At 43.5% G+C, this 24,351-nt stretch overlaps 1 protein-coding gene across 2 annotated transcripts in view; it reads right to left on the bottom strand.

Moving 5' to 3' along the window:
- Positions 1-24,351, bottom strand: part of GRAMD4 (GRAM domain containing 4) — a 78,518-nt gene that overhangs the window by 37,004 nt on the left and 17,163 nt on the right. For both annotated transcript variants that reach the window (XM_075145993.1, XM_075146001.1), the window contains exons 2-3: positions 14,465-14,675; positions 4,673-4,793 (exon numbers count right to left, since the gene is read on the bottom strand). In XM_075145993.1, coding sequence (XP_075002094.1) covers positions 4,673-4,793; positions 14,465-14,675 — 332 coding nt within the window. The remainder of the gene's footprint in view (positions 1-4,672; positions 4,794-14,464; positions 14,676-24,351) is intronic.

Genomic DNA, 24,351 nt, shown 5'->3' with positions numbered 1-24,351 from the left:
AAAAAGGGGAAAAAAGATTTTCTAACAGGAATATTGGTGTCATAAAAAGCCAAAGAAGCAGACAGAAACATTAAAGATGAACTATGTTTATTGAGTGCATATCCTTTCCTTCTCCCTACCCTGTTTTATATATAGGCATTTTGGTAGCATGGAGAAATGAAACAGTTAAATATAAACCCCACATTTTCACTATAACTTTTCTCTAGCTCAGTCTGGTTTACCTGCACACATCAAAACGAAAAAGTGACCTATCATATGTAGAAACAGTCATGCCAATTTGCCTTAAAAAACCCCTAACGCAGGTTTGGCAGTTAAACAATCCCTCTTTTTACTTTTTTAAGTTTCCATCATTCTGTTGTGCCTCTCTTTGTTCTTTCAAAGGCAGAGCTCCTGCTCCAGTACTTACAACAAGGACAGCTTTTGAGGATCGCTTTTTGAGTCTCTTGGCATATGCCTAGAGGGCGGCGAGCAGCGTGGGCTCTCCCTGCGCTGATAGGAAATAAGCCAACTCTGATCCAGAAGCAGCGGAGGGAAGGCTAAGTCTGAACCGTCACCCTGCTTCTCAGTGCAATTAACATTCCCCAGGTACTGTTTTCCTCACCTAAATAGCAGGGTTTCATGTGAAGTGTTCTTCTATTTCATGTGATGAGGGAGATTGATTTACAAACATCGTATGTGACAAGATCTTCTTACTGACCTGGCAGCCTATAGTCACCTTTGGTTCAGAAATCCTGAAGCAGAATAAAGGGTTGATTTGTGTAGCACGTGAAGACTCTGGTACAGAGTCTGCCACAGCCTGCTGTACAGAGCGGAATGCAAAACCCCTGTGGGAGAGGACTTTATTTCCTCTTAGAGCTCTTCACCCTCATGCGGCATTTCTTTTTTTTATTTACCAGTTCATAACTAACCCTATTCTCTAACAGCCACCTGGTTTGTTTACCAGGTAGCTGCTGCTACCACCAAGTCCTCTTCCCTGAGCTGCTAAAATTAGCATTGCAAAAGGCTTGAACATCCTTGAATGAGAATTAGCTTCATGTAAACCATAGGATGCACGCATGCTTGCAAAGCACCTTGTAGCACGGGGACCAGACTGCTGGGGTCTGCAAAACTGCCCTCCATAAGCTGGCACAAACAGTAATGGGAAGAAAAGCAGAACATGTATGTAAATGAGGTGCAAACCCAAAAAGATGTTGTCTATCATTTTCTCTTTCAAATGCAAGAACAGCAAGTTTTTACTCCTTGTTTAGATACAACTAGGTTTTGAAATGGAAGCACTAAAACCACTACTAATCTTATTAAATTAGTCTAGCTGCCCCTGTGCAGTAGTTGCCTTCCAAACCTGAACCCTCAGCTAGCACCAAGGCAGCGTTCACATGCATTAAAAACAAGGTTATAGTAATACACGAAGTCCTTTAGCAATGGATGATTCTGATGGCGACAGCTCCATGACAAAGCTTTATCCATCCACGTGCATTCAGAGGTCCAGCAGACTGAGCTCTCTGCACTTCCCGTTCAGCAGGCGTTCAAGCCTTGTTCTGCAGGAACCCACCCCAATACGGCAGTCTCGCCAGACCCAACACGCATTGAATGTTTTCAGCATTCCTCTACTACGGCTCCGGAGCCATTGGATTACAGAGATTAATACCACTCCCGCACAGACAGGAAAAGCAACTTTAGCCCTTTTGGCTGGAAGAGTCAGTTGATCCTTCCCTTGCTTAAGACATCATTATCCAAGATCCCTTCCTCCGTGTGCTTCATCCTCCTGTCAGTCTGCAGCTTAAACCCCTCGCACTTCCAGTTACATTTTATTTGCATTTACAGCTATGCAACACGCTAAGCAATTCCTCTCCATCTTCACCTCTCCGGATGTTTACATTCTCTCTTTGCCAGGGAGGAGATTCACCTGGCACCTTAGATGAAGATATTCTCCCTTTACTGAGCAACCGTTTGTCTCCAGTAACTACTTGCTCCAGATTTCCTCTGCAGCTTGTAGAGATTACAGTTAGGTTTGGGATGTGTTTCACTGAAAACACTACTGAGCCAAACTGCACCTTTTATTTGTGCCTACTAATGGCTGAATAGAGTTTAGAGAAGACTAACAGTTTGCTATTCCTTTAGCCAGACACTTGCGACTACAAGTTGCAACTACAAACCCACACTGACTTGTAGCTGTGTTGTGTAAGTGTACATTATACACAACATATAGCTGGGAGGAAATCTCTCCTCTTTAAATCTTCTGGCTAATAACACACCTATAGAAATAAGAGGTATAGAAGAGGCAAAAATAAAGTTACAGGTTCAGGCTGACAGCAATTAGAAACTCAACACATTAAAAAGCAAATCCATGGAACTTCAAATATTTCCCCCACATACTAGCAGTGGCTTTGGTTTTTGCACACCTAGCTGCAGGAAATGGAGTAAGAGGAAGTGGCAAACCATTTATGAACAAATACAATTACAGCAAGGTGTCCTTAAGGAATGCCATAATAAAAAATAGTATGCAAATACAGCTGTGTGACTAGCCTTCTTAAAGAACACCTATTGCAGCAATAGGATTTAAAAAAAAAAAAATCAGGCTTTCTTCCAAGGGCAAATTAAAGTAAACAAACTGCACATTTCAAGAATGTTTTTCTGCTCACCATCTTTTTGGGAAGGAAAAAAAAAAAAAAAGAAGCATTTCTAGTACAAAAAAAAAAAAACAACTCAAAGAGAAGGAGGAAGAAAATAGAAGAATACAAGAACCACATCCAAAAAGTGAGCTCCTACTTCACTCCAACTGACAAACATAGTTACATATTTCAGCCCAAAATTTTGAATGGGGTGGAGGGGAATAAGGGATAAGCTTTACTGCGCTTATTTCTCTACCAGTTTATCATTCCTCCTCTTGTTTTTACATACAGAGTTACAACCAACTTGCCAGGATAACACTATAATTGCAGCTAGCCTCAGGCTTTGGTGAAGAGCTCTTGACCTATCGGTAAGGGCTGGAGACACCCAGGACTGACCCACGCCACTCAGGTGAACTGCCCGGACCTCCAACAACCTGCTCAAAGTTTACATGAAAGGGCGAGCTTCGTTACCCTTTGCCTTGGAGTTCACTACAAAGGTCTGTGCAAAGGAAAAAGATTCAGCTAAAAGTGGTAACATAGCTGATCAGAAGGTTTTCGAACTACAGCAAGAACCTGAAGCGTAAAAATATTCACAAATATTCACAAAAATGTATCCCTCATGTAGTTACTTAACCACATACTAAGAACTGAGAATGGATTCACCAGCCATGGAAGTGTTTGGGAACCATACCATGTTTTTATAGCAAAAAGCATGTCCTAGTTCAAACCAGAAATCAGTTCTGTGAAGTCCTACTGTTTCTGTAACACATCAGATTACATCAGGAAATCACAAACATCCTTTCTAGTTTAAAAAACAATTTGATAACAGGAGCTTAAGCAATATGTCTTTGGGGATGGAAGGAGTACGTGGTAACTCTGTACTGCAGAGTTAAATAAGAATTCAAATAAATCACTGAAACCAACAAGGCAAGTCAAACAGAGCTTTCAGTTTTTGCTTGGTATTCCAATCATGATACCCCTTCCAGATACGAGTGGAAGCTGATAGCAGCTTGCTATAAATTCTTGCCCAGTTTCCTTTATCATGCCTCCCTCTCACGCACCAGCAAAAAAAAAAAAATCAAATCAAAGAAGTCTTGCCAAATGATAAAAAAGTCACAGAAAATTAACTCCAAATCCTTGAGAATATGCTGAAGATAAAACACAAGTCTTGTTGTCTAGATTACAATCTAGAAATTGTATAGAATCTATAGCCTTGTTATTTCTACCCCTTAGAAAATATCTGACAAGCTTCAAACACATAAAAACAACCCTCATATTCTGAAGTTCAAAAATAATCTATTAAAATTACCATTTTGGGAAGCAACTGAGCAAGAATTCTCATTGATTTATTACAGAGATCTCTACTATCAAGTTAAAGGAATACTTGTGTCCCATTTTTTTGGTTTTAACTACACTGTCTTACAAGTCAGCAGTTCAGGTATGCTGAGATAAAATCCCAAAAGTCTCAGGGTGCGTCTAGCCATGAATGACAATTTTGTCTCATATATACATATAGACACACACACACACACACATAAAATCAAACAAGTAACACTTGAAATCTACAGATACTCTTATCCGTATTTCTTATACCACTTACCAGTAACTCATATACTGTTAAGATACATGTGTTTTAAGACGTATTACTTGTTGAAACAGCTGCCAAGGAAATGCACTGGTCACCCCTTCAGAAATCTCTTCCTTCTTACAATTACTACTGGACAAAAAACACCTATTGCAACCATGTTAAGGTTGAGTTAATTCTAAGATAACCTAAAGATGTCAAGACTAAGACTTCAACTAAGCAGTTTTTGTCATGCAGTGAGGTATGTTCTGAGGAATGCAACGAGGAAAAAAATATCCAAGTGGGCTAGAAACCTTGGGAATGCTTTTAAATTCCTCCTAGAGAAGTGTCAGCCCACGCGCTACCCGCCCATCAGCCTATGTGCTAGCCACACATCAGCACGCCTCAAAATTCTGATGCCAACTTCTGCAGTTTAGAGAAACCTTATTTCAGCAGGCTTAAGCCATTCCTTTCCACAAAGCATTAATTTTATACTTACGTAAAAAGTGTTTTTCCAGTAAGGCTATTTCCAGGTGACCTTTAATCTCATTCAGTCTGTCAGATTCTGTTCTGTTAAAATCCTGGACTCCTGAAGCCATGATGATGGTCCCTGGACCAGCCTATAAGAAAGCCAGAACACACTGACAGCTCAGAGGCACATTTTTTTTGTCATTTAAATACATCAACTTACTTCTGGGGCAGTAAAGAAACAGCCACGTGAGAAACATGCAGACCTCTTATTCAGCATTAGACTATCAAAATGAGTGAAAGCTAATCAAATGCACAGCATCTCTCCCCTGTGAGTTTACAAAATGCACTTCTGTAGACCTGAGGGAGTTACAGAAAACAAAGATTTTTTTTCTCCCCCTCACCAGTTCTGCTGCATTACCATTTAGCCTTTCTTCTGCTGATTTAAAAAGCATATTTACACTATCCCTCTCCTCTTCCCATTCAATGAATGGTCAATGCAACATACTTTACATATAAAATTGTGCAGCTAGCAAAAGTAGTATCTTTCCAGATATTCACCAAGTTATCAGAAAACACATATTGTATATTTTAATATCCATTTATGGATGTGTAATTCTGAAGAGCGTGGTCTCTGAAAGGAAGATCAGTGCAGGGGACTGCCGCTCCCCCACCTCCAGTACTGCCCGGTTACTGCTGACGGATGTGGCTGGTGCCCAGAAGCTCATACTGGCAGGCCAGGAGAGGGGGGAGTCAGGAGATTATGCGTCTCAACTGATTTACCAGCACCCTTTGAACGAACTCAGCACTAGAAATATCGCAGAATGCAGGAATTAAAGAGTGACTTGATTAGTTAAGAGCAGCGACAACTGCCACCTCCATGAAGGGAGCACAGAAAAACCCCAAGCCCACACAGCAGATGCTGTCCTTCTCCCATGAAGTGGACATTTTCAGACAGCAAGAGAAAGGGTGGGTGAGGGCATCTCCTGGGTAATGGTTGTTCAGGCACTGTGTGCAGTCCCCGCCAGGTACAAAAAGTCTGTCAATGAGAATTATAGGAGCTTCTCCAATAGCTTATACCCAAAACCGAAGTGCTAGATTACAGAAGCCTACATTTAAGACGTGATCTCAAGACAAAAAGGGATTTATTTACCTATCCTAACCATTCTCCTACCCCTTATTTGAGCTACGAAAACATACAGGAGCTGTATTGCTTTCAAAAGTCAGCTTGTATATATTTAACCATGACAGCTTAAATTACATACATGTATAAATTCAACTAATTTACAGGAGAGTTAATTAAAAGACATTTTCTATGGTTTAGGAAAGATGTACTGAAACCTCACTGACAGCAAAGTACTTTCACTGTCGGGAATGATTTGCACTTTTAAAATAAAACAGTGTGGAGATACCTATTAAACATCTGTTTTCTTGCTTGAGCTGAACAGGTGCTGAGTTTAAGCCCCAGAATTTGTCTATACAGGCAAATTAGCACTCTGTAGGCATTTACTGCATGGCTTTTACCTGGTACCAACTCCCCACCTGGGCTTGCTCGACACAGTGCCAGGCAGAGATGCTATTTCCAGTCCTGAAAGCAGCACAGTTACACCCACACAGCACTCTGCCAACGCTGCCGGCCCCGATGAGGAGCAGAAGCCGTTAGCTCAGCAGCAGCCCCGAGCCGCTTCCCATTTTGGAGCCAGCATGAACCATGCCATAGCAGAGACGGACAGACCCCAGGGCAGTCCTCACACGGGGAGCTGCAGCACAGCATCCTCCTCCCCACGCTCCAGATCTCCCGTTCACGCCTGCCTTTAGCCAGAGAGGTGCAGTAAGACACGCCATTTGCAAGCACTCCAGCCACTGCTGAAGAGCAACAGCTGTCTGTTTTCAGATGAGCATGGGATGGCAATTAACCTCTGTGTTGACTTCTTATCTATAGAGCAAGGTTGTATTTATTTATGCTGGAAGATTTAGTGTTATCGCTTGCCAGACACTTGGAGAGCCCCAGGGAGGAAGGTGTGGCTGAAGTCGAACAGCAGCACTCTTACAACACGCTCTGCAGACCAGCAAAAGGAAAGCGTTATTAAAATACAGATTGCTGCCCAGGCGTTAAAGCACAGCTTTTATTGTATATCCATATCTGGTACAAAGGGACAATCTCTGCTCCTAGCACGCAGGAGTTCATGTGGAGCTGTCTAAAGAAACAGTGCCACTGCTTAAAAATAAATAAATAGATAAATAAATAAAATTACGTACAGGTCAAAGAGCAAGATGCTGTACTCGACAGGAATGCTCCCGGGCTCTGCGCGTGTATTGGGTTTGCATGGCAAGGTTTTGGTAGCAGGGGGGCTACAGGGGTGGCTTCTGTCAGAAGCTGCTGGAAGCTTCCCCCATATCCAATAGAGCCAGTGCCAGCCGGCTCCAAGATGGACCCGCCACTGGCCAAGGCCGAGCCCATCAGCGAGGGTGGCAGCGCCTCTGGGATAACGTATTTAAGAAGGGGAAAAAGTTGCTGCGCAACAGCACCAGCAGCCAGAGAGAGGAGTGAGAACATGTGAGAGAAACAGCTCTGCAGACACCAAGGCCAGTGAAGAAGGAGGGGCAGGAGGTGCTCTGGGTGCTGGAGCAGAGGTTCCCCTGCAGCCCGTGGTGAAGACCCTGGTGAGGCAGGCTGTCCCCCTGCAGCCATGGAGGTTAACGGTGGAGCAGATACCCACCTGCAGCCCATGGAGGACCCCACGCCAAAACACATGGATGTGCCCGAAGGAGGCTGTGACCCCGTGGAGAGCCCGCGCTGGAGCAGGCTCCTGGCAGGAGCTGTGGCCCCGTGGATAGAGGAGCCCACGCTGGAGCAGGTTTTCTGGCAGGACTTGTGACCCCGTGGGGGACCCACGCTGGAGCAGTCTGTTCCTGAAGGACTGCACCCTGTGGAAAGGACCCACGCTGGAGCAGTTCATGAAGAACTGCAGCCTGTGGGAAGGACTCACTGGAGAAGTTCGTGGAGAACTGTCTCCCATGCTGGAGCAGGGGATGAGTGTGAGGAGGAAGGAGCGGCAGAGACATGTGATGAACTGGCTGCAACCCAAGACAACAGCTGGCTCCTGCCCAGCCAGCCCCTGGTCCCCAACCCCACGCACTGCGGTGGGGACAGGAACACAGAGACTGAGGTGAGGGAGGAGAGGAAGAAGAAAGGGGCTAGCAAATATCTAAGCATATTCAAGTTTTCATCCTCATTGAAGATACTCAAGGTATTTCACCATAAGATGAGCTACATTTCAGAAATCCATCGAGAGAACCAGCTCCGCTTTTGCTTCTTCAGAGATGTTAAGTCATTAATTAAAGCTCAGGATACCTTGACTGTGCCTCTTCAGAAGCAGGAAAAAGCAAAAGGTGCCTAGGACTAGGGACCGAGTGATATGGGTGAACAAAACTCTTTCTGAAAGTTTCCCAATGTGTGTATCTGCTAAAGCATTGGACCCAAGAAGTCTGACATCAGTTAATGAGTTAAAAATCAGCAGGTACACATCATTAAAATAAGCCCAAAAGGTTACAATCACCTTCTAAGCTAGAGAAAAAAGGAAAAAAACACCCACTAATGTTAAAACTTAAGGCTGCTTGCTAAGAATACTAGGAGCAAGATCACGCAATTATCGTGTAATAATAAAATGGTTTAACCAGAGTAGTAAGTGATACAAGTTTGGTGGGAAACAAAGCACGCAATTTCCAAAATTCATGACACCATAATGAATTAATGAATACCAGTTAGACGCGTTGTGAAAACTGAGTATGCCCAGGACAGTGATATGGGAGACATTTAAGCAGATGCTTCTTTTGTCCCAGAAGATTCTTCCCCACACCAACACACCTCATTGAGTCAAGAGGTGTTAACGGGCTAAAAAGGTAAGAAATAAGGTCTATACATTTGCTGGAGGTCAACCACCTGCCTCTGAATTCAAAAAGTACCTCTGTCTGAAGTTGGCATAACTGACTCAACTCACAAGTTAACAAAAAATTATCTTGTATTAATTCCAGCGTTAACTGGGTAATGTTTCTTTCCTCTGCTGCCTCTGCAGGCTAATGCTGGGACTCAGGCTGGATTAACTACACTTTTAACTTAACTACAGATGCCCTTTCTTGCTTCTGACTCACAGTAAAAGCCTTGAAGGCTTCCACAGATTTCTGCTTTTCCTTCTGCCTCTCTAGCTTTGACAGTATTTGACACAGGAGCCCTCCTGAAATGTGGACAATCCCCATTACTTAGCGAAGGCCGCACAAGGCTTGGTGGTGCCTAGGAAGCCAGCAAAATGCCAGAGTTGAGCATGGAGAGTCAGAGCCAGAGGGGTTAAAGGAAGATTTCTGATGACGGCAGATTGCCTCTAATCCACTATCAGAGTTCAGAGTTGCTGCTCCAAGCCACATCGAGCTCCGGATCTGAAAAACCACATCTACCCACAAAAGTGTTTTTCAAGCCATCTGCAGTTCATAACAGCACCTCCCAACCTGAGAACCCTATGCCTTCCCTCTCAAAACCCTCTTCATCCTGCAAGCCCTGAAATTTTGTTTTGTGCACTGAGCACCGACGCCACCTTCACTGTACAGCCATGGAAAAGGTCTAAGCCACTTCTTAACCAAGCAGATGCGGATCTGTCCACTCCATCTGCAGCACAGCATATCTTCAGCATCACACAGAAACGTAACTGGCCAACTCCCTCCCTTTATTCGACTTGCACAGTATCATACACAGATGATTTTTCTCTAGGAATATCTAACAAAATGCTGGTCTCATTTCCAAGTTTGTAATAAACTCGGAGAGGAGCAATTCTCAAATGCAGAGGATGGGGAGCAGCGAGGACATGGCGTGCCAAGCCCTGGGGCATGACCATCCACCCAAGTCACTCCTCAGGGCCCAGCAGTGGCCGGGACACAACACAGGGAAGAGGTAGTTTAAAATACAGAATTTTAACTTGCATTCATTTGACCAGCAAAGGGGGGAAAATAAAAGTCAGGTAGGGCCGCAGTGATAGGACAAGGGGTAATGGTTTTAAACTAAAAGAGGGTAGATTCAGACTAGCTATAAGGAAGAAATTTTTTACAATGAGGGTGGTAAAACACTGGAACAGGTTCCCAGAGAGGTGGTAGATGCCCCATCCCTGGAAACATTCAAGGTCAGACTGGACGGGGCTCTGACCAACCTGATCTAGTTGAAGGCGTCTCTGCCCATGGCAGGGGGGCTGGACTAGGTGAGTAGGTCCCTTCCACCCCGAACTATTCTATGATTCTTCAGCAATACAACAAACTACAGAGCTTATCTAGAAAGGTCTCTGAGTCTCCTGAGTTTCTCAACTGACACTTCATGTGCATTTTCTTACTTCAAATTATGAAAGGGTTCCTCGTGGCTGCTGCAGTTACCTGCTGTAAGGAAAGGGAAAACCCAACAACACTGCTCAAGAATGAAATCATCTGCATGAATAGTTATCCTTAGTTATAACTTAACTGTAATGCTTCATCATGCTTTATACCTTCCAAGCATCATGCTTTATACCTTCCAATCATTGCAATGAGGTGACCAATACAGAAGTGTTCAAGGTTTTAATTGACATGTTTCGGAAAAGCCAAACTGTACTGGAACAGCAATTAAATTAATGTTTTCTGTACCACAATAACTCAGATTTAAGCCTAGGACACTGGCAGGGAACTTGCATAAGTAGGTTAGGCTGCTTTCAGCACAATATGCCAGGTATGAGAGAGCTTCAATTTGCAATGCTCACTGCCAGGTTAGTGCAGAATTTCCATAGGTTTAAACACAAATTATTTCTTTCCCCCCCTCTGCCGAAGGGGATGTGATCCTTCTCTGAACTGAGTTCATTCATATACCTGTACGTAGTACTGAACATTTTCTCCGTTTTATAAAAACAGGACATCTGTCACATTAAGAGTACATAAATTCATCTATAGCACAAAATGACAAGACGGAAGTTAAAATGAGGCAAATCAAGCCAGAACTGGCAAATACACGGGTGATCTATGATTTTCAGGGCACAGTCCCCACCCCTGAACATTTGCATCTTAGCAAATCAAGTTGCCGGAGCAATGTTTTAAAGCTTTTTTAGGTACAGAATTGTGATCTATCAGGAAGGAATCCATGTTGCGTCTACAGAATCATTACGGCACTGAATAAAGGGGACTTTAATTACCGAGCAAGCAACATTACCTGAATTTCCAATGTCACAACAAGACAAATGCTAATACGTTCACTATTAGGAAATAGGAATAGAAAGGTTATCCCCTCTACCTATTTCGTGACTGTGGTGTTTTTACAAAGCAATGCAGAAATAACAGTGCTGCATACAGTGCTGAATGTCCTTGCTTTAAAAAAAACAGCCAACCACCTATGGTAAAGAGGGAAGGGAGGAAGAAATCTGGGAAGCCATTCAGGAACTGAGAGAGATGCTTAGCAAAGAGTTAATTTGTTAACCAACATGGCTGTCTTGGCAACAACCTGATCACAGTGTCCAAGTACCCCCAGAGACCCAAGAAAGTACCTGCTATCCAAGACATACCTGGTAGTCAGGGCACTTAAATGAGAGGGGGAAAAGTACCCACGCAAGCCAAAAGCCAGCCTGTAAGTTGAGACCAAACTAGCTCAAATTAAGAGTAAGACACCTTTTGAACAAAAAGTTTCAGAAACCATTGAGGAGAATTCAAGGGAAAGTAACAAATCTTTCCAATCTCAGGGCTCTCCTATCAGGAGCTAGCTGTGTGCTTTACCCAAACACAAGTTAGGATGCTTATCATTGAACTAAACAGGTAAACCTCACAGTTTTAAGATAAAGAATATAAGATAACCTCATCTGGCCATCCTTTCTGTCCTTCCACGGGGTGTAAATTTTGCAGGTGCTACTTCAGTAAGACATGTGAAGTGTTGGGACTAAGTCCCACTGCTGTATCTGTGGCCTGGGACTGACCATTCACTTCACTTGTTGGAGGTGTACAACAGAGGATGCTCTTCTTTGCAGATGGTCAGGGTTCTGCAATAACAAGCTTTTATGACAAGGCTTTTTACTCTAAACCCTCCATTTGTGGCAAGTCTTTGCACATGCTTGTCAAGTTCAGACATACACATAAAGAAGAGGCACCTAATGTGCACATTTCTAAGTGCACTACATACCCTTGAGGCGCAGTACAGAAGGGCCTTTCATTCATATGACTGTGCTGTACTGTTCTAATAGACAGAGATCTTTCTTTAATGCCTCCGTAATGATTACACCAGAGGGGGGAGGAACAAAAAAAACCAAACAACGAAGTAGAGAGGGTCAGAGATGAAGCCTTTGTCAAGGGAATGGCTGACAGTGGAGGCAGAGACATCTATGTATTGAAGATGCAGATAAGGGGATCAGGACTCAAATTTTGCATGCCTATGCTCAGTTCCAAGCCACCAATCTTGCTCTTTCAAGCCCACCAGTTCTGTCTTCAGATTTTAATAGGAACAGTGAAGCAACAGAAGTGGAAGCATAGTACAGCTTACATCTATCTGAAAAGACATGCAGCCTAACTTCAATCTATGCACAAGACTTGCATTGACTTTTGTATGCTTTCAACACTTCCCCAAAGGTATTAAACAGGAAGAAACCAACAAGGCTTGGTCTTCTCACGATCAATGTAGTAAGAATATAACACTAAGTTGCTTACAGAGCCTATAAAAGAAAACCACCCTGTATAAGCAATTTAAGATTTGAGTTTTAGTTACTGAACTAAAAACAATTCAGGCACAATTCAACCATGTGATCTCAGTAAGAAACAGAGACATAATTCAGAATCGCCCTGTTCACACGATCTCAGCCACTATTTTAATATTGACTTAAATATACAAGCATTACTTTCTTTACTCCCGGCACCTCTGCAGCACAGGGAATTATTTCTTCTCCGTTTTATGGATGGGCAGCAGCACTTAGTGGGCAGATGTCTGTGAGGGCCAAGTGCTAATCCCCTAAACTTCCCATCTGAAATTTATCCCTTATGCGTCAGACCTCCTTCCTCATACAAGTTTGCTTATTTTGCTCCTATCTGTAACACAGCTGCTGCTCTCGGGCTGTTCCAGCATCACACTGGGTTTGGAGCTCCCAAACATCAGGAGCAGGGCAAAACAAGAAGTCTGATGCTGTTGGTGCTTTCCTCTATTCCTTTCTCCGTTTTAAAGAACTATACTCAACTGTATCCCAAGGACTTAGATCACAACAGCCTACTTAGCAGTTCATAATCAGCCAGAAAGCACAGTGTTTCTCCTCAAATTACCTTCTCAGCACGCAGAGCTCAACAATTTGAGAAAACAGAGACCATCACTGCAGATGTGTAGCTGTAAGGCTTTATAACTAGTCAAAGCTGTAGGTTTACCTCTCTATTCCCTCAGCCGTACCATCCTGGAGCTACTATCCTCCTGAAGAAATGCAGAAAATAGCATCTAGGGTTTAAGACAGATCTTTCTATAGCTTCTAGTTCTGCCATCCTGATCCTTCTGATGAGATACAGAGGGTATTCCCTGCTCTCCACGCATAAATATAATGCCTTAAGTTTAATGAAAATAAGCCAGTATTTACCTACAAAAAACTCAGAAAATACCATGTTGGAAGGGCAGCAGCACAGATTAGTCCCAGTATACACAATATGTATACACAATTAACAAATGACAGAGTTCTTCAGTAGAATAAGAGCAAAGGAAAGGCATTCAACAGACCTTCCTTGTCTGAGGAGCTTGAGGATTTGCATACAATAGACTTTTTGTGACCGAAAAATGCTCTGTCATTACCACTTGTTTGCTCCATGATCATAGGAAAAAAATTCTGGCAGAAGAGCTCCATATAAGCAGGATTGTATGTGATACCAGAGAAGCCCACTTAAATTTAAAAAACCTAAGAGCTACAGAACAGGATACAAGCTGCCAACCCCAAAGGAAATGCTTAAGCATATACAGTCTGAAGTCTTTTAGTTTAACACTTAGGGCGAGCAAGCCCTGTGCTTCTAGAAATGAGCTTTCAGACAACAGCCTGACCGCATTTTGGGGATAAAAACTGCACGGTGAGTTTCCAAATAGCGTGGTACAAATTCTGCCTTCCAAGTCACATTCTAGAATACAGTTAAATGGACAATTGTAATTTAGATTGTAGCACTCCATGCTCAAGGATCCACAGCCATTTTTTAACAGTTAAACCAGGATTTTTATTTTTTTTAACCAATATTTAACTTTTCCTGAAACAGTGTCTTAAAAAGGTAGGTCTGTTTGAGTGCTTCTGCTTACAAGCACCAAAAAGTTTTAGCACCTGAAGAGTCTTGCTCACCTCCTGCATAGGTTTAAACCAGCCCTATAGCATGGAAGCATTACTGGATACAACACTGCAGTGAAGAACAAGGTGGTGTGACCCTTTAACTCTAATGAAGCCACGAGAAGTCGTATCCCTACAGTCCTGGCCAGTGCCATTTGAGCAGACCTGAGCTTCTCAGACTGAAAAGAAGTCTTTCCTTCAGACCTGTTCATTAGTAATTCAACAAAACAAACAAAAACCAGACAGCATTCAGAAGCACATCCAAGCACAACCTGTCAACCCACAACATCTAAAATCCATAATAGGGACAGGGAACCCTAATACTAAGAAATTAATTTGATCTTTCCACAAAATGGAAGCCTATTACTAGAAGCTTACTTCCTAGTCCACAAATCTTCAAGTGTTAAATGCAAAATATAGGGACAAAGAATTATTAATTTCTGTTATTTTCCTGTCTGACAACTATATAATATAATATAACAATACTTAAATCAAGTACTTACAGGGTCTCTCAGCTCTTCATTGTCTCGAGTTGATGTTCGAGGTATTTTCACCGGGATTTCATCTCCACATTCAGTGTCTGAAGCATTTGGAGACTCTGCTAAATCAAGGAACTCATCTCTCTTGTGACCTCTGAACCTTATTTTGTCCAACTTCTTTAGCATGTTCAGCACTGCACTTTTCTGCTTTACCTTAACATGACGGTTGGAGTCTCTGCAAGAAACAAGACATCAAGAGTACTTTAGAAAGCTTGCAATAGACCTAAACCTAAACACGCATTCTAATCACTAACTACTTCTAACCATCTTTCAAGGGCCTTCCTGCCACTGGAGGAAAAAGATGCTGCAGCTTAGCTTTTTACCAGGCATTTTTTTTTCCACAGTGTAACAGATGCATGGTTTGTTTTTCAGTAGTTGATGATTTACCATCTTCCCACACTATTATGGCCTCTTTCTCATGGCTATTTTTAACGCAAGTCAGAATGGGCGCAAGCTAACAACCTGCACTCCAAAGATAGATTAGGAAGCCAGTTCCTAACAGGTTACTTGAAACAAAAAAAAAGTTTAGCTGCTAAGTCCACATTCTTCAACTTGCTGATACTTCTAATCAAAGACATGAAAATCCACTAAGCTTCACAACCAATCTTTAAATTCCCAGAAAAACTGGTGCAAAAGGGTAGCAAGGCTAACATATCTCCCTACTGCTTCAGGCTAAGAAAACAGAAAGTACCAAGGGTTTATTGAAGAAAGCCACCAGACAGATCCATGCAGAAGATCCCACTAAAAACTAGAGATTGTTGAAATCAACCATAAACCACATTCAAATGCACTGCCAAGATCCTTAAAATTACCACTACTGACAATCTTGTATACCCTTTGCTAGATTTCTATTAGAGACTCAAAGAATCATCACTTTATTAGTGATGCTTTCACTTTTTTTTTTAAACCAGCATGACCAAAACCTTACTGTAAGAGAAACAGCGCAGCCAGTATTTTTGCAGAACGTGCAGATGCCACGGCATCTGGAGGAACAAGAAATGCCCAGGACATTTCACTTCCAGAGTCAGTATTTGACATGAGCAATACTTAAATTATAAATCATAAATTGTATTGGGAGAAGCATTTTGCTTTTTAAAAGCCAACAGAAGAAAGCTTAATTAATGTATGTAAACTGATTGTAATGGTAGCTTTCCAAGACACTGCATTGTATCATTTCTGATTTAAACCAGACCCACCGAATCGCTCTGATTCAATGCTCTACACGTATCACGCTCTGTACCCAAGCTCCATCTCTTTAAAAAAACAAAAACAAAAACAAAAAAACAACTTTGTTCCTTTTCTGCCACTCCAGCAAGCTACCGCTCTGGCAGTTTGTAACAAACCAGACACAATTTTCTCTCCTACAAACTCTGTTTCTCAGCTCAGAGCGTTCCATTTGGAGGGTGCCACAACACCCTCCCAAATGGACTTTTGCAGTGGTAAAAATTTATTTTGAGGCACTTGTTCCTGTTACTATCCTTTATTCCCTATGGTCAACATTGCCCTCCTCTTCATTAAAAACATGCTTAGCTTCACGGCACATCATCCCAGGCACTGGCGTGAGATGAAAAAGCAAAAGGCAGATCTAGACATGCATCACTTCAGGCGTATAAATAAAGAGCAAGAAAGAAGAGCCTTTTGCTGCTGGCTCCCACAGCCTTTGCACTTGAGGCAATTCTCACCTCCCAACACAAACCTCTTTTCAACAGAGCTCTTCGCCTTTCCCTGAGGATTCTCTGCTTACCCTAACGCTTTGGCAGTGACTATTCACACCAAGTTCAAACCAGATCGTTCCCTTCAAAATCTGCCTCAGTTTGCACCTCTGCCAAGGTTTATTAGCACCCTTCACTTAAACACATTAGTTTGAAACTAATACAAATCCCCTATAGCGCAGCTGGCAAAAATATCCCACAAAACTCTTCCTTTATCAGAGATGCTTAAAGTTGCAGCCCTGTGTTTAATATTTCACTTAAAGAGAATCACCTGCAGTAACTCACACCAAGGTTATTTTCTATGAACAGCTTTTCTTTGAAGTTCTATTACTTGTCAAAGTTAAGTTTAAAATAGAAGCACTTCTTGCTCATTCATTGACTATTTGATGAAGAAACTTGTCAGCTATCACATCCAGAAATATCTCTAGGCCCCACTATTAATAGCAACTAGAGAACAAATGCTATCAGGGAAGTTTAAACCTCTGATAAGCACCGGCACAACCGTATCACGCTGCCTCCCATCTCAAAGATCTCATCAACCAGTTTTACATACCATGTAAGTCAGAACTACAGCAAACCAGTTGTAAACCAAACCCCCTTTGTTCATCATCCATACTGTCACTAATGATACAGCTATACGAAGAAATAATAAGGATGGTAGACTGCTATCCCTTTTTCTGGTTGGCACTCATCAGCCCACACCAACAGAGGACAAGCATGATCCCAAGCCTTCTCCATCCCTCTTACGGATGGAGTAGTTAACTTAAGGCTGCAGATGAGCATTGCTGTCCTGGGCAGAATCAGGAAACCTCAGCATTCTCCTGTTAAAGCCACATTTATCCACCGCTCCTCACAGACCAGGGCTGGATCTGGACCTTTTTTTATAGCCTGACATATACAGCACTTCAGTGGACATTTCAAGATCTGAATTCAGTTCTCCCCTTAGAGTGGATTCACATTCACTTATCACACAAAAGAAGTGAGAGGCAACAAAAACATCTTAAGACAGAGCAATCTCCAACCCTTCTCTTCAAGCTTTGCCTTCAGGCAACAAAGAATGAAAGACCCATGAGGCCGGTGAAAACGCCCAGCGGTGTAACTGCTGGGGTTGGAACACAAAAGAAGTGAGAGGCAACAAAAACATCTTAAGACAGAGCAATCTCCAACCCTTCTCTTCAAGCTTTGCCTTCAGGCAACAAAGAATGAAAGACCCATGAGGCCGGTGAAAACGCCCAGCGGTGTAACTGCTGGGGTTGGACACCGTTTGGGAACACAACGTCCCGAGGGAACACAACCATCCAGCCTCCTCCTAGGATGGTTCATGCATTTCAGCCCTAGTCACAGAATAACCTGGCCGACAGAAGTACCCATGAACATATTTATGGTATTTTTTACTGGTAAAACTGATGTACCTACCCTTAAGTGTGTTACCACCTGGTCTTTTAAAAAAGCAAACCTTTCTTTAAAGCACTAACAGATCACTCCACTGAACACAATCAGTTTCCATTCCGTAACACAGCAGATAGCAAAAAGTGATGTCATCAGTGTCAATATTTTTAAAGTATTATTCAGAAGGTTGACCATTAAAAGAGGAAATAGTAAAGAATCATATTCCTAGGCTTTTTTTTAAGTGCTTTAAGTACAAGAAGCTGTTATATAAAAATATCTGCTCAATTATAATTTAAAAACAATAAGATCATTTTGTCTAAAAATTGTTTTGAGTGTACCAGGCTCCCAGATTACTTACAGTTACATTAGATTAACCTAAGCTTGCCAACAAGCTCCTATAGAAACTCATTATCTGGCCTCCAGCCAAATGCGCGATCTGAGACAGGCTTTTAAGTCAGCAGCCTGTTCTTGCAACCAGCAACTTTTTTTTTTTAGATAAAGATCAATAAATACGGCGACATTTCAGCAGTTTCAGGCTCACTAGAAAAAAGCTTCTCAGCGACTTTGTATTCCAAGTGGCTTGGGTCAAATTTAGATAAGCTTGAGGAAGCTTTTGTAAAACGCAAGACCAGAATCTGACCTAGAATAAGCTTTATTTATTTAGTAAGTAAATATCAAAAACACTTGCTTCACCATCATCACTATTCATCCCCTCACCCTCTCCCAACTACCCATCCACATCCTGGCCTCAGCTGGCTCGGCTCTAAGTTTCAGGCTGTTTCTAGTAACTCCCCATACCAGCAACACCAAAACCAACACGCAGTTTTGCACATGCAGAGCTCAGAGTCTGAATGCAGACCTGCATCTCCTTCTGCTTTCAGACCAACCATAAACAAATACTGTGAAATCATAATAAATACAACTATTTTAACTCCATGCGTTGTAAACACTCTCATTTCCCAACACTGTCATATACGTGACAATAATCGTTCTCTCTACCATACAACAAACAAGCTATAAATAAGAATTAAGACTGGTATTGTGCTTGCAAATTATTAACTTGAGCAAAATAAAAATCAAATCCATCCTCCCCAATCAAGTTTATTTCTGCATACAAACACCCTACCATTAATGTAAGCAACAGGAGATCTTTCCCACATTCAACGCTATAACAGAAAGTGCTGCAGAGCACAGTAAGGCAGACGCCGACTCTGAAAGACTGGTTTAGGTCCAACTTTGTTGCACCTCAGCCAGATCTAGTAATACTAGCAAGCCCTCTGTCATAATATAGTAAGGATATCTTACATTAACATGCTTACAAACAAGGCTATTCAGGCACCCAGGTTTTAAGAAGGTGGCTTTTATTTCTCTTGTTGCAGTAGCCGAGGTCAAAGCAGCAAAATTAAACAGCAGCCTGTAAAAATTATCCTGAAGTCCCAAACCATCTAGTAAAAAACTAGGCAGCAGTTTATGTATACAGGGCTTGATTAGTGAAAAAGGTCTATATTTTCCACATCTAAAAAAAAAACGAACAAAACTAAAATCAACTTTAAAGGTGGTTTTTTTAATTGCTATTAATATCTAGTTGCTAAAGCAAATCCTTCAAGGCTGAGGTTTTATTCCTTTTACAGAGGGCCAGAAAAGAGATTACTTTATTTGGACCTAATATGAAAACCCTCAATTAACCCCCAAATAACTGTCAGACATTCAGTTTAAGTGAATATATCAAGATCCAAAACCCCAAAGCAACATACGCACACATTCCAAACTTATGCTAAGTAGAGAAAAATCAAGTTTTCCCTAACTTTCACATAAAAATCATATGGAGATCTAGCACAGCTTTTTCTGCCTATGTTTACAGAGAGGCTTTACCAAGGAGACAACCAGCTGCTGGGGAACAACAAGAGTCAGCCTGCCAGCGTAGTCTGGAAGCGTATCAGTTATGGGGCTTGCTCCTATGGACACCCCCCCACCCCTTCGTGCCACTGCTCCCTCCATGCTCTGCTCTTGCGTGAATGTGGAGGAGGTTGGGATGCAGAAGGGAGGAGGGAACTCGGGGAAGGGCAGCACTCAGTGCACCGCTGCGGTCTGAAATCCGCCTTAACTCACCCCAGAGTCTCCTACAAACGGCTTATAGGTTTTGGGTTTCTGCTGTTTCATCCAGTTTTCACACAAGAATACGCTGAGTAAGAGTATGTAGCCTGGTAGACCGGGCAGAGATTGAACAGATGTATCTTCATGTGTGCTTTGTCAGAGAAAGGACTGCTTCGCAACACAGCGATTCAGTTTTCCTTAGCTGTTAATGAAACGCAAACCCAATACACACAAACAGCATTGCCTCAGTAAGTGTTCATCCAGAGCCTGCGGGAAAAAACAACAAAAAAAAACCACTAAAACATCATGGATGAATTTCATGATTTAGGTCAAAAAGGCCACACATGACTATGACACAGCAAAGTAACCTTCAAAGCACCTGCGTTCCTTTTGCTAGAAAAACAGCGTTTCAGAAAGCTGAAGATGACATTGGAGTTGAAGCAAATCTAGCATACCCCTAGTTCTCATCTTCACACCCCATCTCCTTCACATTCTCCTTTTAATCTCACAATGTCTTTCTGCAGAAGTCCGAGGTGAGAGCTCTGGTATCCAAGAAAAGCCAGGCTGGGCGTGGATGAACAAATACAGACACGGTGTCAACACCAGGGTGTTTTGGTCTTATCGTGAGGGAGGGACGTGCAAATTGAGGGAGTGGAAAGTATCAGGATTACGCTAGGTATTCATTACTTCTTCACTGAAATGCTCCTGTGTATTATCCTAGAAGAGCTGACAGGAGAGCAGGAACACAAGAAGATACACTCAGGCGATCCACATACCAACTGATACTGAAAACAAAGCTTGGTGTGTTTTATTCTGGACATGTCTAACTAAAACTGGAAACCTCAGTGAGTACATCTAAGCCTACAACAGATTCATGGTCCAGCTCTATATACTGCTCTGTGCAAAAAGTTCCCTCTTGCTACACGATTTTTTCCTCCCCAATTTCTCATTTTAATGGGCAGAATCTCATCTCAAGTCACTGTCTGAACATTTTGTACTTATTAATATTTAAGAAACTAACCAGGGAAAGATCAACTGCCTGTACTTGAGAGCTGCTTGTCTGCTCAGCTTTTCTTCCCCCTGTGCACACACTTCTCCCAACTCGCTCTCCTGAAGGCTCACATCTGTGAAGAAAGCCAAACCTTACCCTTGAGCAACAGGGAATGGTTTTGTATGGATGAAGTTGGCACCTTTCAAGAAACTTTACATTAAGCTCAACTCAACAAGACACTCAAGCACACAGAAGGGACACAAACCTCACTCAAAATAGCCCTTTCATGAATGGCACCCATGTGAGACTTTTGTCACCCAGGACTACACCTACACGTTACGTTCTCTGTATAGAACGATGTCATCATTTCTCATTGGAAACCAAGAAACAGCAGTGGGCCAAACATTCAGCTGGACTGGTCAAGAGCAGCTTACAAACACTCTCCAAAAGTTACAAGCATTGCTCAAGTGCCCTCAATTTCCAACATCAACAAACACGCAGGGCTTGACCTTCAGATCTGAGCTCTCCCCACGCTCAACCCGTCACAGGTTCATCCTGAAATTAGTCACCGCCTTAGCATCACAGCCTGGTAAAGTCTTCCTCCAATTACATCACCCTTGGCCCCAGGGTCATAAAATGATGTCATGCATATACAGAGCAAACTGCTTTCTGGTTCTGAGTAACACCTACTAAAAGCTCTCAACCCTTCAGGGTCAGGAGTCCTTAAAACCCTAGGGATAGACTAGACTAGATAAGGACAGACTAAGGGGATAGACTTTGTCAGGGGTTTTTTGCATGACAGATGAAGTTACCAGTTACGCTACCTATGGTGTGGTGAAATATTTTGCTTAGTAATTCAGGTTTATTTTTCCCTTGAGCTTAAAGGGAGATGAACAAAGAAAATCCCACCAGAATCATCTCCTCTGCGTTATGGACTGCTGGCAGAAGCAACACTCGATTAACACGGGTCAGAAACAAGCAGGAAGTTGTTCTTTGGTGTTGCAGGCTTAACTAGATGCAGCTACTAACTAAGCATCAACTCTGAAACAATTTAAACTGTCCGCTGACGGGGGGGGGAAGTGGAAAGCTGTGTAACGTGCACTACGGTACAGCATGGGGACTGGAGACAGAAGTTCAACATACCGATCTTGCCTGCCAGTGGTGAGGTTGTCACAGCAACCACAATGCAGCTTCATGAATATGCATTATGCTAAAATCTATTTTTTTTCCCAAAAGAGACTAACGTGTCATTCAGCTCACAACATGAAGCTCCCTGGGAGACGGATCGGGGTGGTACAATAAAAGTGACTTGTCTTCAAAACCTTCAGCTCGGCTGCTGCAGACAGGAGGGGCTGGCGGAAAAGGGGAGACACAGAACGTGGCGGCATGGAGTGCAGGACTCTCTTCTGTACCTGCCTCAGCCAGAGGGTACTTCAGACATATGTGGCAAACATTTTAAGGCAGAGGTTTCCAAAATGAGCTGCTCAGTCCCTGTAAAGTTTCAGACCCGTGCAAGGCATCAGCCTCAACCACCTGGGGAGAGGCCCTTCAGCAAGCCAGAGGCCCTTCACCTCCAGTGACTCTCCACGGAAGGATGGAGAAGGGGGAGCTGCTGCTCCCACTGCCAGGGACAGTGCCCAAGCCGGTTGTGACTGGGGGGCCTTGGCTTGATCATCACTGGAGAATTGCGGGCGGAGAGGCTTACAAAAACACCCCAAACCACATACATAGAATCATAGAATCATACAGGTTGGAAAAGACCTCTAAGATCATCGTGTCCAACCGTCAACCCAACACCACCATGCCCACTAAACCATGTCCCTAAGCGCCTCATCTACACGTCTTTTAAATACTTCCAGGGATGGTGACTCCACCACTTCCCTGGGCAGCCTGTTCCAAGGCCTGGTCACTCTTTCAGTAAAGAAATGTTTCCTAATATCCCATCTAAACCTCCCTTGGCACAACTTGAGGCCATTTCCTCTTGTCCTATCGCTTGTTACGTGACAGAAGAGACCAACACCCACCTCACTACAACCTCCTTTCAGGTAGTTGTAGAGCGCGATGAGGTCTCCCCTCACCTCCCCTTCTCCAGGCTAAACAACCCCAGTTCCCTCAGCCGCTCCTCATAAGACTTGTGCTCCAGGCCCTTCACCAGCTTCGTTGCCCTCCTCTGGACATGCTCCAGCACCTCCATGTCCTTCTTGTAGTGAGGGGCCCAAAACTGAACACAGGATTCGAGGTGCGGCCTCACCAGTGCCGAGTACAGGGGCACGATCACCTCCTACTCCTGCTGGCCACACTATTTCTGATACAGGCCAGGATGCTGTTGGCCTTCTTGGCCACCTGGGCACACTGCCGGCTCATGTTCAGCCGGCTGTCAACCAGCACCCCCAGGTCCTTTTCCTCTGGGCAGCTTTCCAGCCACTCTTCCCCAAGCCTGTAGCGTTGCATGGGGTGGTTGTGACCCAAGTGCAGGACCCAACACTGAGCCTTGTTGAACCTCATACAGTTGGCCTCAGCCCATCGATCCAGCCTGTCCAGGTCCCTCTGCAGAGCCTTCCTACCCTCCAGCAGATCAACACTCCCACCCAACTTGGTGTCGTCTGCAAACTTACTGAGGGAGCACTCGATCCCCTCACCCAGATCGTTGATAAAGATATTGAACAAGACCGGCCCCAGCACTGAGCCCTGGGGAACACCACTCGTGACCGGCCGCCAACTGGATTTAACTCCGTTGACCACAACTCTCTGGGCTCGGCCGTCCAGCCAGTTTTTTACCCAGCGAAGAGTGCACCTGTCTAGGCCGTGAGCCGCCAGCTTCTCTAGGAGAATGCTGTGGGAGACAGTGTCAAAGGCTTTACTTTTACATGTACCTGTACAGGTGTGTCAAGAAAGAAACCGAGAGCAATGACTATTTCAGCTGAGTAGCTGTGGGAGTTGTACTTTGTACTTAATCCCCCACTTAACATCACACTGGAAACATTACAGCTCCAAATACACACCCCTTCCACGAACACGCTGACACCCTACACACCTCTGTCTCTTGGTCATCATGAAACCTAATTAAAATTAGCAAGCTTTGTTAAATTAATTCCTCCGTGAACTGGTACACTGGAAACTTTAACTCCCAAAACAGGAAGATAAAGCTCATTTTTTCCTCAAGACACCTGTGTGGAAAAAAGAAAAAAGTGAAACACTTACTGTACCATCTGAAGAGCAGCACCAGAAAAAACCCTGCAAGAAAATGACTTTGCCTGCAGAGAGGAGCTCAAGCAGCACGCAGGACTGGAGGAGCCACCAGTTCAAGCCATGGCGCAGCAAGTGGTTGCTCAGCACTGGTGTTTGCCAGCTACTCTGCCTGACAGATATCCTGTGAAAGGGGTAGTATGTTGCGATAGTAATAAAAGCCTATCGCCCTCCAGGTGAAACCCTCCCTTCCTGGTCACCCACTGGGTCCCCCCTTGCCGCCCCCGTCCCCCCTGCTGCATACCCATCCCGATCCCAGACGAGCCCAGCCAAGCCTGAAGCCCACTTGATCACAGGCTGACACCAAAGGGAGCAGCACCGTTCATTTCTGCCACGGCCTTTATGTCACTTGACCACCCATGCGGTTTATCAGCTCATTGCTGATACAACTAATTTTTGTGTTTGTTTTCTGGCAAGGT

The sequence above is a fragment of the Calonectris borealis genome, chromosome 1, assembly GCF_964195595.1.
Source record: "Calonectris borealis chromosome 1, bCalBor7.hap1.2, whole genome shotgun sequence".
Lineage (NCBI taxonomy): Eukaryota > Metazoa > Chordata > Aves > Procellariiformes > Procellariidae > Calonectris > Calonectris borealis.
Note: the sequence above shows the minus strand (reverse complement) of the source record. Positions and strands in the feature narration are given on the sequence as shown.